Here is an 18,532-nt window from a genome sequence, read left to right on the forward strand (position 1 = left end):
GTGGTTCAGCAACATGGGAGGATGTAGATGTACACTACCGTTCAACAGTTTGGGGTCACTTAGAAATAACCTTGTTTTTAAAAGAAAGCAATTTTTTGTCCATTAAAATAACATCAAATTGATCTGAAATACAGTGTAGACATTGTTAATGTTGTAAATGACTATTGTAGCTGGAAACAGATGATTATTAATGGAATATCTACATAGGCGTACAGAGGCCCATTATCAGCAACCATCACTCCTGTGTTCCTATGGCACGTTGTGTTAGTTAATCCAAGTTTATCATTTTAAAAGGCTAATTGATCATTAGAAAACCCTTTTGCAATTATGTTAGCACAGCTGAAAACTGTTGTTATGATTAAAGAAGCAATAAAACGGGTCTGCTTTAGACTAGTTGAGTATCTGGAGCATCAATGTAACCTCTCAAATTCATAGACAGGTGTCGCGTCTATTTTTACCCAAAAGTAGTTTTTTACCTGGAGACTGTAGTGCTACTTTCTCAAAATGAACATAAATGCTGTAGGGGGAGGGTTCTGGTGTTTTACCAGGAGACTGGGGCCGATCCCCATTTAGGAATGTATGTCTTGCTTACTCACACTCTGCATGTGTTGATACCTGGCTGAAAACCCTCACAGTTGTTGGCCAACAGATTTTGTCATGGAGTTTTCATTCAATAGGGTTTAGAGTACATTTCATCTTAAGCCATTCTTTTAAATACGGTAATACCTTTAATTAGAATGTTGTACCTTTAAATACCTTTTAATTCTCATTTTGTTGACGGACTCAATAGAATACACGGAGTCAGAAACTAGGGATCAATTCAAGAAAGTCATCATTCGTCTCTGTTTCAACACCAACTGGTAGATTTAAAAATACTCTGATCTTGTAGATTATTTAGGTACATTTTAGGGTTAGGAAAGTATGTATGAATCATAAAAACAATAGTCCTATAAATCTACCCTAATTCTTACTAATCATGGAAGTTTGATGACAACGGCCCAATCCTACATTTACATAAGTGTTCAGACCCTTAACTCAGTACTTTGTTGAAACAGCGATTACAGCCTTGAGTCTTCTTGGGTATGACACTAGAAGCTTGACACACCTGTATTTGGGTAGTTTCTTCCATTCTTCTCTGCAGATCCTCTCAAGCTCTGTCAGGTTGGATGGGGAGCATCGCTGCACAACTATTTTCAGGTCTCTCCAGAGATGTTTGATCGGGTTCAAGTCCGGGCTCTGGCTGGACCACTCAAGGACAACAGTGCAATAATATGTAACAACTTCACAACAAATACACACATCTAAAGTAAAGGAATGGAATTAAGAATATATAAATATTTGGACGAGCAATGTCAGAGTGGCATAGACTAAAATACAGTAGAATAGTATAGAATACAGTATATACATATGAGATGAGTAATACATAGACAGATACAGTAGAATATGATAGAATACAGTATATACATATGAGATGAGTAATACATAGACAGATACAGTAGAATAGTATAGAATACAGTATATACATATGAGATGAGTAATACAGTAGAATACAGATACAGTAGAATAGGATAGAACCTAGTCTGTTCATTATATACTTCAACATGATGTATTGTTACACCATGTAGGAGCAGTATAGACCTAGTCTGTTCATTATATACATCTACATGATGTATTGTTACACCATGTAGGAGCAGTATAGACCTAGTCTGTTCATTATATACATCTACATGATGTATTGTTACACCATGTAGGAGCAGTATAGACCTAGTCTGTTCATTATATACATCTACATGATGTATTGTTACACCATGTAGGAGCAGTATAGACCTAGTCTGTTCATTATATACATCTACATGATGTATTGTTACACCAACACAAAAAAAGGAAATTATATTATTTTATACTAATACAATTGCTCAGAGAAAGAGATTTAGTTTAAAATGTAATTCTCAAAAGGTTGGGGTCTGAATTATTGCCACCCATGTTTTCAGTACTCCAGCACCCTCCCCTTGGGAGGATAACGACACTGAAATGTTTAATGAGATTAGAGAACACATTGGGTGGGATCTTAGACCATTCCTCCATACAGAATCTCTCCATGTCCTTGATTTATTTAGTCTGTCTTATGGACTGCCCTGTTCAATTCAAACCATAGATTTTCAATGGAGTTCAAGTCCGAAGACTGAGATGGCCATTAAAAATGTTGATTTTTGTGCCCAATTAACCATTTCTTTGTGGATATTGATGTGTCTTGCTGGAAGATCCTCTTATGGCCAAGTTTCAGCCTCCTAGCAGAGAGGTAACCAGGTTTTGGGCTAAAATATCCTGGTAGTGGGTAAAGTTAATTTATTTATTTCATACAGTAATTTTTGCTCATCATTATCAAGGGTACCAATAACTAGGTGCTTATTTTGATATCTAGTTATTTGACTGAATCAGAAATACAGATGTGGAGTAGATGTAGAGTTTGTTTTAAATTCTCATAAAAAATCTGAACTAATCAAACACTTGTTGCTCTTTGTACTTGTTGATATAATATTCATATTTAATGGAGAGAAAAAAAACGTTTCCCTAAACTGCTTTATAATATTATAATTCAATGAAAGAATAAAAATAGTTTTCCCTCCTCAACTGCGTTTCCTCCCTCCAGACAACAGATGGCGACATGTGTCTTTCAGGCGATGTTTCTAGTGTGACGTATAATCTAGTGGACGGAACGCTTCTTCAACAACTGCAGCCACCTCGGTAGCTCGCTAGCCGACAAAGTCGGAACATTCAAGTTCTTTAGACACTTTCCTGGTTTAATTGCCACTATGATTCAAACATACTTATGTGGAAACAACTAGCTACCCCATTTAATTTCATATTTACGTTGTAAGTCAACTCTCTGGCTGGTTAAGTTAGCATTAGCCTAGCTAGCTAACATCCCCGACCATGCGCTCACTAAGTTACTCTCCTCCTGCTAAAGAAGAGGTCTGCTGGACGGAGAAAGAGGGACTGTGGCAGAACGTTGTCGTGAAAGAGGAAGAGGAGGATGTTACATTACAAAGACAAGTAGAAGGTGAGGCTGTTACCGTGAAAGAAGAAGAGAAAGACGCTTTCAGAGTGAAAGACGAGGAGGAAGATGCCGTTTTTGGAGTGGAGGATGAAGTGAAAGAAGATGAAGACGTTTTTGGAATGAAGGATGAAGAGGGGGAGATTACTGTCACATTAGAGGAGGACGAAGAAGAGAAGACTGGAGAACTGATTATTACCAGTAAATACAGTGAGTACTATCTAATAAAACAGGGACATTGATCTGATTAACACCAGTAAATACAGTGAGTACTATCAAATAAAACAGGGACATTGATCTGATTAACACCAGTAAATACAGTGAGTACTATCTTATAAAACAGGGACATTGATCTGGTTAACACCAGTAAATACAGTGAGTACTATCTAATAAAACAGGGACATTGATCTGATTAACACCAGTAAATACAGTGAGTACTATCTTATAAAACAGGGACATTGATCTGATTAACACCAGTAAATACAGTGAGTACTATCTAATAAAACAGGGACCTTGATCTGATTAACACCAGTAAATACAGTGAGTACTATCTAATAAAACAGGGACATTGATCTGATTAACACCAGTAAATACAGTGAGTACTATCTAATAAAACAGGGACATTGATCTGATTAACACCAGTAAATACAGTGAGTACTATCTAATAAAACAGGGACATTGATCTGATTAACACCAGTAAATACAGTGAGTACTATCTAATAAAACAGGGACACAAACTCTGCAGATGTTGAACTAATGTGTGATTTTTAAAAGGGCATTCTACACTCAAATATGTTTTTGTACTGTATGAATTGTTCACTTTTCCTGTTGAAAAGTGATATAAATACAGTAAAGTATAAACACACTAATGGGAAACAAATAAATGTTTTGAGCAAAATAGTGCTTTTTTAACAACTGCAAACTAGAAGGAGTGAGTGATGTCATAGTAAGGCCTTCAAGGAGTTGGCTTGATGGGAAGTCGTGATGTCATCCAATAGGAGACTGATCTTCATGTGAATATTCATTATTCTTTTAAAATCCTTCCTGTTCTGTCAAGTTGGTTGTTGATCATTGCTAGAAAGCCATTTTCAAGTCTTGCTATAGATTTTAAAGACGATTTAAGTCCAAACTGTAACTAGGCCACTCAGGAACATTCAATGTCATCTTGGTAAGCTCCTCCAGTGTAGATTTGGCCTTGTGGTTTAGGTTATTGTCCTGTTAGGAAAGTTGTTTGTATTCAGATCTCTGAAATGCTCTCTACCTACGTAACATTTAGTGTCTCCTTATGTTACGCTGGAAAAACAGTTTTCATGGATACAGAAATCCTAAATCATTTGAGTTTGCTAATCCAATGGTTCTAACCAAGAGTGACCTTAACTTTATTGACAACTCCCAAATGGATACTGTCATTAATGTGGTTCTTCAATAATTACACATAATACATAATACTTTAGCTGTTTAGTTACAGTCACATGTTCAACTATCATCAGCTGATCCAGGAAATCATTTTCTGAATGACAGTCACATGACAAACATGACGACATGCAACAACAACCAAAGTGCTTCTTCATTCATTACTCTGGTAAAGACAGTTATACTGTGCTCCACATTGGATCCAACACCCCTAACAAATTGATTTTTATAATGCGTTATTGTCTGATTGATTTACAGTAGGGTCTCGTTAGTCTGTTTGTGCACAGAGATATGCTCCACGTTGGATCCAACATTCCTACTTTGGTCATAATGTGTAGAGAACTGTTCCTTGATGGATAGGCTATTGTACAACACACAGAGCTATTTTCCTTTATTCAGGACATTTAGAATGACAACACATTACAGAGTAGCCTAGTGGGATTATTCACAAAATTATTTGGTGATCAGGTTATGAAATGTCATGACAAAGACATTTTAATTTCCATGTTTCACCTGAAATATTAAATGATTTATAGTCCTACGTCTATGTTGTTGTTAGATAAAGTTATGGGTCCTACAGTAGGTCTATGTTATTGTTAGGTGAAGTTATGGGTCCTACAGTAGGTCTATGTTATTGTTAGGTGAAGTTATGGGCCAATTTGTTAAACACTTAGTGTACAAACCCTTATTGTCAGGCTGATGGAAAAGCTAGCCAAAGAGCATTTAACTGGTTGAAGTGTTTAACTATAAATCAGTTGATTTGCGACAATAACACAAACATATTAAGCAGGAGATTCAAACGAGCTTTACAATTATAATCCAAAAGTAATGTGAAATGTACTCAACCTGTAAATGGAGGCTATTTTTGCTGTCAGCCTATGAGAACTCCCCTGAGTTTCCCCCACGGTGGTGAATTAGTGAGTAGACACAGAGCTTAATGTGAGTTTCCTTGAGTAGCACTCCTGATCTTGCGCTGTAATATTCAGAATACATTGTGAAAAACTAAAATCTTAGCTCACCATTTTTGCTCCAGGCAGATATACTACATCCATAACTAGTGGTTTCCTCATTAGCAGATATACTATATCCATAACTAGTGGTTTCCTCATTACCAGATATACTACATCCATAACTAGTGGTTTCCTCATTACCAGATATACTACATCCATAACTAGTGGTTTCCTCATTAGCAGATATACTACATCCATAACTAGTGGTTTCCTCATTACCAGATATACTACATCCATAACTAGTGGTTTCCTCATTACCAGATATACTATATCCATAACTAGTGGGTTCCTCATTACCAGATATACTACATCCATAACTAGTGGTTTCCTCATTACCAGATATACTACATCCATAACTAGTGGGTTCCTCATTACCAGATATACTACATCCATAACTAGTGGTTGCCTCATTACCAGATATACTACATCCATAACTAGTGGTTTCCTCATTACCAGATATACTACATCCTTAACTAGTGGGTTCCTCATTACCAGATATACTACATACATAACTAGTGGTTTCCTCATTACCAGATATACTACATCCATAACTAGTGGTTTCCTCATTACCAGATATACTACATCCATAACTAGTGGTTTCCTCATTAGCAGGGAGGAGTTTCTGCAACCAAATTGTGTCGCCCTTATAGTCCAAACACAGAAAGGGGCCTATATTGGAGACCAAAAGTCTCATCATTTTTGCTCCAGGCAGATATACTACATCCATAACTAGTGGTTTCCTCATTACCAGATATACTACATCCATAACTAGTGGTTTCCTGTTACGTGAATTAAGTTATCAATGTTCTTAATCCGAACTTCAATTAAACTACTCAGTCTGCCCCCCCCAGAGTGTGTTAGATTCTGGTTGAATGAAGCAGACGGATAGCCAGCCTACAAGGGTCTAAACGTTAATTTATGAGAGCTCTGAAAATCCTTACAATGTACTAAGCCTTTTATATTAACACACACACCAGTACAGAACTCCACCAAGCTTTCACAGTACCCAGACCACCTGTCTCCTTATCTTTTACCAGCCTAGCTGTTCCCAGGCCGTTGTTTCTCTCCCTAACTTAGGGAGGCTTCTTCTCCTGTTCCTTCCCAAGGTCGTCTTATCAACTCTGCCCTGCTCATTTTTTGAAGTGGTACCCGTGTCTTACTCACACACAGTATTGCACAGTATTAACCCATTATTATAGCCTTAATTCGAATACATTTCAACAGGTTATAGGGTTTCTGAGTGAAATCATTTAGTCAAACTTTTAGTCATATTTTACATTTTACATTTAAGTCATTTAGCAGACGCTCTTATCCAGAGCGACTTACAAATTGGTGCATTCACCTTATGATATCCAGTGGAACAACCACTTTACAATAGTGCATCTAAATCTTTTAGGGGGGGGTTAGAAGGATTACTTTATCCTATCCTAGGTATTCCTTAAAGAGGTGGGGTTTCAGGTGTCTCCGGAAGGTGGTGATTGACTCCGCTGTCCTGGCGTCGTGAGGGAGCTTGTTCCACCATTGGGGTGCCAGAGCAGCGAACAGTTTTGACTGGGCTGAGCGGGAACTGTGCTTCCTCAGAGGTAGGGAGGCGAGCAGGCCAGAGGTGGATGAACGCAGTGCCCTTGTTTGGGTGTAGGGCCTGATCAGAGCCTGAAGGTACGGAGGTGCCGTTCCCCTCACAGCTCCGTAGGCAAGCAGATGCGAGCTTCAACTGGAAGCCAGTGGAGAGAGCGGAGGAGCGGGGTGACGTGAGAGAACTTGGGAAGGTTGAATACCAGACGGGCTGCGGCGTTCTGGATGAGTTGTAGGGGTTTAATGGCACAGGCAGGGAGCCCAGCCAACAGCGAGTTGCAGTAATCCAGACGGGAGATGACAAGTGCCTGGACTAGGACCTGTGCCGCTTCCTGTGTGAGGCAGGGTCGTACTCTGCGAATGTTGTAGAGCATGAACCTACAGGATCGGGTCACCGCCTTGATGTTAGTGGAGAACGACAGGGTGTTGTCCAGGGTCATGCCAAGGTTCTTAGCACTCTGGGAGGAGGACACAAGGGAGTTGTCAACCGTGATGGTGAGATCATGGAACGGGCAGTCCTTCCCCGGGAGGAAGAGCAGCTCCGTCTTGCCGAGGTTCAGCTTGAGGTGGTGATCCGTCATCCACACTGATATGTCTGCCAGACATGCAGAGATGCGATTCGCCACCTGGTTATCAGAAGGGGGAAATGAGAAGATTAATTGTGTGTCGTCTGCATAGCAATGATAGGAGAGACCATGTGAGGATATGACAGAGCCAAGTGACTTGGTGTATAGTGAGAATAGGAGAGGGCCTAGAACAGAGCCCTGGGGGACACCAGTGGTGAGAGCACGTGGTGCGGAGACAGATTCTCGCCACGCCACCTGGTAGGAGCGACCTGTCAGGTAGGACGCAATCCAAGCGTGGGCCGCGCCGGAGATGCCCAGCTCGGAGAGGGTGGAGAGGAGGATCTGATGGTTCACAGTATCAAAGGCAGCAGATAGGTCTAGAAGGATGAGAGCAGAGGAGAGAGAGTTAGCTTTAGCAGTGCGGAGAGCCTCCGTGACACAGAGAAGAGCAGTCTCAGTTGAATGCCCAGTCTTGAAACCTGACTGATTAGGATCAAGAAGGTCATTCTGAGAGAGATAGCTGGCCAAGGACGGCACGTTCAAGAGTTTTGGAGAGAAAAGAAAGAAGGGATACTGGTCTGTAGTTGTTGACATCGGAGGGATCGAGTGTAGGTTTTTTCAGAAGGGGTGCAACTCTCGCTCTCTTGAAGACGGAAGGGACGTAGCCAGCGGTCAAGGATGAGTTGATGAGCGAGGTGAGGTAGTGGAGAAGGTCTCCGGAAATGGTCTGGAGAAGAGAGGAGGGGATAGGGTCAAGTGGGCAGGTTGTTGGGCGGCCGGCCGTCACAAGACGCGAGATTTCATCTGGAGAGAGAGGGGAGAAAGAGGTCAAAGCACAGGGTAGGGCAGTGTGAGCAGGACCAACGGTGTCGTTTGACTTAGCAAACGAGGATCGGATGTCATCAACCTTCTTTTCAAAATGGTTGACGAAGTCATCCGCAGAGAGGGAGTGGGGGGGGGGGGGGGAGGATTCAGGAGGGAGGAGAAGGTAGCAAAGAGCTTCCTAGGGTTAGAGGCAGATGCTTGGAATTTAGAGTGGTAGAAAGTGGCTTTAGCAGCAGAGACAGAAGAGGAAAATGTAGAGAGGAGGGAGTGAAAGGATGCCAGGTCCGCAGGGAGGCGAGTTTTCCTCCATTTCCGCTCGGCTGCCCGGAGCCCTGTTCTGTGAGCTCGCAGTGAGTCGTCGAGCCATGGAGCAGGAGGGGAGGACCGAGCCGGCCTGGAGGATTAGGGGACAGAGAAAATCAAAGGATGCAGAAAGGGAGGAGAGGAGGGTTGAGGAGGCAGAATCAGGAGATAGGTTGGAGAAGGTTTGAGCAGAGGGAAGAGATGATAGGATGGAAGAGGAGAGAGTAGCGGGAGAGAGAGAGCGAAGGTTGGGACGGCGCAATACCATCCGAGTAGGGGCAGAGTGAGAAGTGTTGGATGAGAGCGAGAGGGAAAAGGATACAAGGTAGTGGTCGGAGACTTGGAGGGGAGTTGCAATGAGATTAGTGGACGAACAGCATCTAGTAAAGATGAGGTCAAGCGTATTGCCTGCCTTGTGAGTAGGGGGGGAAGGTGAGAGGGTGAGGTCAAAAGAGGAGAGGAGTGGAAAGAAGGAGGCAGAGAGGAATGAGTCAAAGGTAGACGTGGGGAGGTTAAAGTCACCCAGAACTGTGAGAGGTGAACCATCCTCAGGAAAGGAACTTATCAAGGCGTCAAGCTCATTGATGAACTCTCCAAGGGAACCTGGAGGGCGATAAATGATAAGGATGTTAAGCTTGAAAGGGCTGGTAACTGTGACAGCATGGAATTCAAATGAGGAGATAGACAGATGGGTCAGGGGAGAAAGAGAGAATGTCCACTTGGGAGAGATGAGGATTCCAGTGCCACCACCCCGCTGGCTCGATGCTCTAGGGGTATGCGTGAACACGTGGGCAGACGAGGAGAGAGCAGTAGGAGTCGCAGTGTTATCTGTGGTAATCCATGTTTCCGTCAGCGCCAGGAAGTCTAGGGACTGGAGGGTAGCATAGGCTGAGATGAACTCAGCCTTGTTGGCCGCAGACCGGCAGTTCCAGAGGCTGCCGGAGACCTGGAACTCCACGTGGGTCGTGCGCGCTGGGACCACCAGGTTAGAGTGGCAGCGGCCACGCGGTGTGAAGCGTTTGTATGGCCTGTGCAGAGGGGAGAGAACAGGGATAGACAGACACATAGTTGACAAGCTACAGAAGAGGCTACGCTAATGCAAAGGAGATTGGAATGACAAGTGGACTACACGTCTCGAATGTTCAGAAAGTTAAGCTTACGTTGCAAAAATCTTATTGACTAAAATGACGAAAATGCTAGCTAACTAACACTAACACTACACTAATCAAGTCGTTCCGTTGTAATGTGATAGTTTCTACATTGCTGCTAGTCGGTAGAGGTTGGCTATTATACAAAAGCAACTTTGTAGCTAGCTAACATAACACTAATCAAGACGTTCCTTTGTAATGTATTTAGTTTCTACAATGCTGCTCGTCGGTAATAGTTGGCTAGGTATGGAACAATGGCGTCGCGGGGGACGGAAATAGCTGGCTAGCTAACCTCGATAATTACTAAACTACACAATTATCAAGCTATGACAAAGACAACTATGTAGCTAGCTAGCTAACACTGCACTAGTCAAACCGTTCCGTTGTAATGTATTAGTATCTACAGCGCTGCTAATCGGTAACGGTTGTTTAGCTAGCAAACCCACTAGCTAGCAGTGGGTTTGATGACTAGGTGTGTTGACTAAGTCTGGAGTCAGGACAAGGCGTCGCGTCGCGGCTGGCTAGCTAACCTCGATAATTACTCTAAACTACACAATTATCTTTGATAGCTAAGAAAAATTGCTCAGATCAAACAAACCAAACCGTTGTAATGTAAAGAAGTGTAGTATTACCTGTGGAGCGAAGCGAAGTGCGACTGCTCGCTCCGGAGTGGAGCGAGCAGTCCATTACATTTCCTCATTACCAGATATACTACATCCATAACTATCGGTTTCCTCATTAGCAGGGAGGAGTTTCTGCAACCAAATTGTGTGTGCTTTGCCCTCGTGCCGCAATTGTCGCAAACACAGAAAGGGACCCAAATTGGAGACCAAAAGTCGTCTGGCACACTGCTTAGAGTTTCAACAACATGAATAACTTATTTATAGCCTACAATCATCGATGTTACTACTAATGTGAAAACAAGACAAAATATGACTATTGTTGCTATCTTGACTGTGTTTATTTTCAAATTTAACAGACGTCAATTGTTGTACAACTTCATGGGTACGCTCTGGGCATCACCCTTTACCTCAAATAAACAGTGGATTTTTGTTGTGGGCATTTAACCATCTGACGTTGTCATTCACACAGGAGAGAGAAGTGACTATCGTGGATCCTCTGGGGAGCCTCAACAACCTCATGATGCTGACGAGGCAGAGAAGAGTCTCTCCAGATCAGAACTCCTCAAGAAACACCAGCAGAGACCCACAGGGAAGAAATCTCACTGCTCCTCTGACTGTGGGAAAAGATTCAACTCTTCAGTAAAACTTAAAATACACCAGAGAACACACAAAGGAGAGAAATCTTATAGCTGTGATAAATGTGGGAAGAGTTGTACTACATCAAGCCAGCTGACTTTACACCAGAGAATACACACAGGAGAGAAACCTTATAGCTGTGATCAATGTGGGAAGAGTTTTGGTCACTCGAGCAATCTGACAGTACACCAGAGAATACACACAGGAGAGAAACCCTGTAGCTGTGATCAATGTGGGAAGAGTTTTACTACATCTGGCTCTCTGACTGTACACCAGAGAACACACACAGGAGAGAAACCTTATAGCTGTGGTCAATGTGGGAAGAGTTTTGTTCAATCTAGCAATCTGACAGTGCACCAGAGAAGACACACAGGAGAGAAACCCTATAGCTGTGATCAATGTGGGAAGAGATACTGTCGTAAAATATCTCTGATCAAACATCAGAAAATACATACATGAAGGATTTGTTTCATGATATCAATGAATTAATGTCACAATATAGAATGTTTTAACATTGTAGTAGGAGTATTTTAATGATGTCACAATGTAGAACCCTAAACGTTTGTCCCCTGTTCTATTGATTTCAGCATGATATGGATATTAGCCTCAGGGGGAAAATCCAGGCTCTGAAATGGAAGAGTTACTATTTATGAGATTTAACAAAAAGTGATTAACACAAAAAGAGTTGTGTTACACTTACCATGTTGGTTACCCACTGGAATCAAAATGAAACACTTCAAAATGTTTAGGTTTTCAATATATCCCAAACTTCTTCTGCATATTGGTTATTGATTTGGACACGTTGCAACTGTGTTTTGACATTGCACTATTCTCATTTAGCAAAATGGAATTGAAAAGACGTTGAAAATAAGACTAAAAGTCCAATAAATGTTCGGTTGTAGTTGAAAAGATGTCGTTTTTTTCAATGACTTGAAAACAACTTAATTTCAACATACTTGCAGCCTATACACCTATAATCAATTTTATTAACAATCTTACATCACTCCAGTATTTATTTACAACATTCAAGTGCTAATTGTCTTTATTCCACTACTGAAGAAGATTGACTCAAATCACCTCATATTTCAAACATCCAGCCTGACAAAATATACATTTTTTATCATTCCATGTCTCACCATTAAGTTAATTATTGCCAATACATATTAACAAAGGGGTGTATATTTGGTTTTGATATTTCATATTTACAATTATGTAACATTTAGTAATCATAGTTATTCATGCAACCAACTGACAATTTTTGGGTACAATTATATTGGAATTGTTGCCCTGCTTTTAGAATATCAGGGTTCATTCTCAGATGTGCCAAACCAAATGTACTAGAGCATGACATTGGGGACTGGACCCCGATCCAACAACATGCCTATCTAGTGAACCCTGAAAAGAGAGAGAAGCTCTGCAGTGAGGTGGAAAGTTACTACGGATATTGCAGGAGTTTCCTCTTGAAATCAGACATGTCGGTGGTAAGGACAACTTGGTTGCTGATTATCTCAAGGGTTGGCAGTCAAAAAGATTTGTGTTTTGCGTTTAGCCATTTAACCAGTGAGTTGCCATGGATCACAATTTATTTTGACACGTTTTTCCGTGTTGGAGATGAGTTTTATCTCTTATTCTTTTCCGTATTGAAAGTGCGCTGTTGGTTAGGGGCTCGTAAGTAAGCTTTCCAGTGTTGTATCCGGCGCATGTGACTATTACAATTTGATTTGAGTTTTGTTTGGGCTCGTTCTAGAAGCTAGTGAGGTTTAGGAAGACGAGAGTTCTAGAAGCTAGTGAGTTTTAGGAAGACAAGAGTTCTAGAAGCTAGTGGGATTTAGAAAGAGGAGAGTTCTAGAAGCTAGTGAGTTTTAGGAAGACAAGAGTTCTAGAAGCTAGTGAGGTTTAGGAAGACAAGAGTTCTAGAAGCTAGTGAGTTTTAGGAAGACAAGAGTTCTAGAAGCTAGTGGGATTTAGAAAGAGGAGAGTTCTAGAAGCTAGTGAGGTTTAGGAAGACAAGAGTTCTAGAAGCTAGTGAGGTTTAGGAAGACAAGAGTTCTAGAAGCTAGTGAGTTTTAGGAAGACAAGAGTTCTAGAAGCTAGTGAGTTTTAGGAAGACAAGAGTTCTAGAAGCTAGTGAGGTTTAGGAAGACAAGAGTTCTAGAAGCTAGTGAGTTTTAGGAAGACAAGAGTTCTAGAAGCTAGTGAGGTTTAGGAAGACAAGAGTTCTAGAAGCTAGTGAGGTTTAGGAGGACACGAGTTCTAGAAGCTGGTGAGATTTAGGATTCTATGGAAAGAAAAAGGAGAAAAAATAATACTATTGTAAATTATTATTTAGAAATACGTGTTTTTTCTTGTTTTTAATTGTTGACAGCCAGTAGACACCATGTTTATATTGTAGAAGGTGAAGCATTGTAGATGATTATGTGAAATGGAAGTTGTAGTGATACTCTGAATGAAAAGCCAACTGACATGCTTCAACACCTGCATTGCTTGCTATTTGGGGTTTTAGGCTGGGTTTCTGTACAGCACTTTGTGACATCAGCTGATGTAAGAAGGGCTTTATAAATACATTTGATTTATTGATTGTACAACTGAAATGTGTCTTGGGTGCACTGATTGGTGTCACCTCGTTAGCACGTGTAGCTCGTTAGCACGTAGGACGCACTGATTGGTGTCACCTCGTTAGTCAGTATGTGTTACACCTGTGCTGGCTTGTCCATCTCGTTAGTGGGAAGGTGTTTCACCTGAGCTGGTCCAGGTTCTATTTAAGAGTGTCTGGCCCAGTGCTCCAGTTGTCTTGATACATGTGGAGAGTCAACACCTTTAGTTGCTCCACCTTTTTGGTTTGCTTCCTGTCTTTAAGTTTGGTGTGGGTTTTTCTTTTGTTTGCCTCTTCTTGGGCAGATTTAGTGGGTCTCATGGTGGGTGTCTTTTAGGTCCCAGTTGTTGTTACTAGTCAACTTTCAGTGGACACCCCCATAGTGTCTATCAGAGCCCCTCCTAAAAAACAAGCTTATATTTTGGGTTGGATGTTGCATCCAATTAATATTTTAATCAATGGCATTTCATCCTCTTATGTTTGTGTACTAAGTATTTGTTTTTTCCTGTGAAGACATTGTGTTGCATCATGTCATATCAGAGACCCTCCTAAAGAACACACTTATATTTTGGGTTGGATATTGCATCCAAGGAATATTTTAATCAATGGCATTTCCTTAGAATGCTCATTAGTCTTTCAGTTGTTACGTCTTCTGTTTGTTGTGTACTAAATATTTGTTTATTTGTTTTTTCCTGTGAAGCCATTGTGTTGCATCCATGTCTGAAATGTGCTGTATAAATAAAGCTTGATTTGATTTCAACAAATTAACCCAATGACTGACCAATCAACAGACTCTTGGTCCATCTTAGTATGAAAAACCGTATCAATCCCACTTTTCCAGCCTGCTGAAGGCGTGGTGGAGTGGTAAACACCACCCCCGGCTCTACCAGGGACTTGAGGTGGTCTCCCACAGCTCTGCTTATGTCATGTTCTGTGGCCTTGCTGTTCCATTTCTTGACTGTCCCTGCAACACAGAAACACATTTAGTCATATTATATAAAACACTCAAAGTAATGTATATGGAGCATCTATGGCCTCAGTTACACCTGGCACCTAAATGTGACTTCTGTCATCTGATCACTCCAAGCTGCATTAGGTTCAGATCTACCAGGATGGGCCTTTGACAGTCTGGACGCAGTCAGGCCACTGAATATGCATCATCAATGTAAAGAGATGGGGTGAATGAGGGGAAAAGGTACATTTTACACAAATTACCTTCATAATAAATCAAATGTTATTTGTCACATACAGGTGTTCAGCAGATGTTATTGCGGGTGTAGCGAAATGCTTGTGTTCCTAGCTCCAACAGTGCAGCAATATCTAACAACTTCACAACAAATACCTAATACACACAAATGTAAGTAATGGAATAAGAATATATAAATATATGGACGAGTGATGTCAGAGCAGCATAGACAGATACAGTAGATAGTATAGAATACAGTATATACATATGAGATGAGTAATACATAGACTAAGATACAGTAGAATAGGATAGAATACAGTATATACATATGAGATGAGTAATACATAGACTAAGATACAGTAGAATAGTATAGAATACAGTATATACATATGAGATGAGTAATACATAGACAGATACAGTAGAATATGATAGAATACAGTATATACATATGAGATGAGTAATACATAGACAGATACAGTAGAATAGAATACAGTATATACATATGAGATGAGTAATACATAGACAGATACAGTAGAATAGAATAGAATACAGTATATACATATGAGATGAGTAATACATAGACAGATACAGTAGAATATGATAGAATACAGTATATACATATGAGATGAGTAATACATAGACAGATACAGTAGAATAGTATAGAATACAGTATATACATATGAGATGAGTAATACATAGACTAAGATACAGTAGAATAGTATAGAATACAGTATAGACATATGAGATGAGTAATACATAGACTAAGATACAGTAGAATAGTATAGAATACAGTATATACATATGATATGAGTAATACATAGACTAAGATACAGTAGAATACAGTATATACATATGAGATGAGTAATACATAGACTAAGATACAGTAGAATACAGTATAGACATATGAGATGAGTAATACATAGACTAAGATACAGTAGGATAGGATAGAATACAGTATATACATATGAGATGAGTAATACATAGACTAAGATACAGTAGAATACAGTATAGACATATGAGATGAGTAATACATAGACAGATACAGTAGAATAGTATAGAATACAGTATATACATATGAGATGAGTAATACAGTAGAATAGTATCGAATACAGTATATACATATGAGTGATACAGTAGAATACAGTATATACATATGAGATGAGTAATGCATAGACATGGTTGTCTCATCGCTGAAACTCCCCAACGGCTCAGGAGGTGGAGTCATGCGTCCTCTGAAACATGACCCGCCAAACCGCGCTACTTAACACCTGCCCGCTTAACCCGGAAGCCAGCTGCACCAATGTGTAACTCTTCAGCTAGCAAAGTATGTTGTCCTTGGCGCCGTAATTTGTCAATATAAAACCGTGGTAAAGTTACATAAAGTGCTGTTACGCAACTATAGGTTTTGTTACAATGTGAACAATTATAAAGATTTATGTTAACAACTTTCACCAAGCTCGCTAATTAGGGTACCTATTGTAACTTGGGAGTATTTGGGACCGTGTTTGAGTGAGTTGCTATGTGCTCACGCAGGTGCCCGAGGGCTGTGACTGCACCGAGGGCTAACATATTGTGTGTTGTCTCTTCGTGTGCAGGTATGTCTTTTATTTTGTTCCGAATATGTTGTATATCATTTTAATTGTATAGTGTGCTGTTGGGCACTGAATGTATGCATGCAGTTCCCGCTCTTTTGGCCGGACCTTCAGCTAGCAAGGTGCCCGAGAGCTGTGACTGCACCGAGGGTTAACATATTGTGTGTTGTCTCTTCGTGTGCAGGACCAATAAACATGATTCAACCATCATAAAAGTACACAACGCAGAACGAACCACGCTACAAACCGGTTTGTAGCGTGGTTCGTTCTGCGTTGTGTACTTTTAATCAGGACACTGCCACAACTGGAATTATGATGGTTGAATCATGTTTATTGGTCCTGCACACGAAGAGACAACACACAATATGTTAGCCCTCGGTGCAGTCACAGCTCTCGGGCACCTTGCTAGCTGAAGGTCCGGCAAAAGAGAACGATAAAAGTAAGTACGGATAACCCGCGATGGACCAAACCAAAATATACAAACTTTTACAATTAGGTGTATTTACAATATAGATATCAAAAAATGTTTGTACACCGAAAAATAACATTAACTATGCTGCTGTAATTAAATAAAGAAAACACATAGAATTATTATTATTGTTATTAACTTATTAACATCCCCTCTTGACCTGGCCTACTTGAACTGTCCTTGCGTGCAACTTGGTGCATAATCTAGGGGAACAACATCACTCTACTACATTCACCCCCACTGTTTTACACTAGATTATAGGCACAAAACAAAACACATTACCTCGAAGGTAACAAAGCAAAGAAAGAAAAAAAAATTCACACCCACAGAGCGACGGAGTAACCCAGTGTAGTCCCTTAAATCTAGACCCACAAATGGTCGATCAGCTGGAAAGCTATCCCGCGAAGGATTAGGAAAAATAAGAGGTAGCTAATCCCTTATTCAACCGTATACAAAAAAATGCCAAATACATTTTATGCTGATGAACTACACACAAAGTTACATGAATTGTCAAAATTTTTAGACCAACCCACAAATCACTCTAAGACCCAGTTAGATTACCATATACACCCCAAAAAATGAAAAGGTAGGCAATATCCTACCGTCACTGAGAAACCAAGAACGGTTTCATTTCCTGTGTAGACATAGTTTGGATTAACCTATTCACTGGCTTAATAAATCTACCTAGTCTAGTCCGAACACCCTCACCCAAAAACCTAGCAGGAATGTCACGGACAGCACTAACCGTGCTCAGAGGTCTAACCTCAGGTTGGGGAATACTACAACTCGGCCTATCCGGAGCTAGCACACTTTCAGTTACAGACTCAACACTAGTAGTGTCAGACGACTGATCAGAATCCTGGTAGATTGCCACAGACCACACTGACAAAGCATCTTCAACTAAGTTAACAACATCTGTCACAGCACCATCCCCACTGAATGGAGTTTCGCCATCAGAACTCTTGTAGGCTTTGGGGATCTCTCTCTGGTCCACTTCTACTGAGCACACCTCACTGAAGGGGACGTCATATGGCCTTTCCACTTCACTTCCATCAACTGGGACTTCACCATCCTCTTGGAATATCCTCCCAGAAGACTCAGGAAGGCTTGCTACCCAGTGAACAGTCCTTGCGTCACTCCCATCCATTTTGCTGGACGTTGCAGACATCCCAGAGAACACGTCACCACCCGATAGATATCCGTGACTCTCAGGTTCCTCCCAAGAAGGCAAAGGCAGAAAGTTGACTGGCATAATCAGGTTCCTATGCACCGTCTTGATGCGTCCAGTGGTAGGGTGCTGTATACGATATGTGTTCAGTGAGCTGTTCTTCGCAACAACTATGTACACCGCACTGTCCCAGCGATCAGCCAGTTTCTTCTTGCACCTCTCTCCCTTGTTAGCAAGTAGAACTCTGTCTCCCTTCTCTACCGAATGACCCTTCGACCGTCTGTTGTAGGCCTCAGCTTGTCTCTTTTGTTGCTTACTAGCATGCTGCTGAGCCAATGTCATGGCTTCTCTCAGATCCTCACCCAAAGAC

General features: G+C 40.9%; 1 protein-coding gene across 1 annotated transcript; it reads left to right on the top strand.

Annotated features, from left to right (window-relative positions):
- Window positions 1-2,731: 2,731 nt before the first annotated feature.
- Window positions 2,732-14,507, top strand: LOC145876092 (uncharacterized). The gene is made up of 2 exons (XM_082971880.1): window positions 2,732-3,265; window positions 10,988-14,507. Exons 1-2 carry the CDS (start codon window positions 2,935-2,937, stop codon window positions 11,611-11,613), a joined length of 957 nt encoding a protein of 318 aa, XP_082828006.1. The 5' UTR covers window positions 2,732-2,934; the 3' UTR covers window positions 11,614-14,507.
- Window positions 14,508-18,532: the final 4,025 nt, after the last annotated feature.

Source organism: Salmo salar, unplaced genomic scaffold (assembly GCF_965601325.2).
Source record: "Salmo salar unplaced genomic scaffold, fSalSal1 ptg000432l, whole genome shotgun sequence".
Classification (NCBI taxonomy): domain Eukaryota; kingdom Metazoa; phylum Chordata; class Actinopteri; order Salmoniformes; family Salmonidae; genus Salmo; species Salmo salar.

Bases quoted from the DNA above. Each gene is read 5' to 3' on its own strand.
- LOC145876092 (XM_082971880.1), top strand. From the start codon at position 2,935: ATGCGCTCACTAAGTTACTCTCCTCCTGCTAAAGAAGAGGTCTGCTGG. The intron at 3,266-10,987 runs GTGAGTACTATC...TCATTCACACAG, and splicing joins GATTATTACCAGTAAATACA to GAGAGAGAAGTGACTATCGT.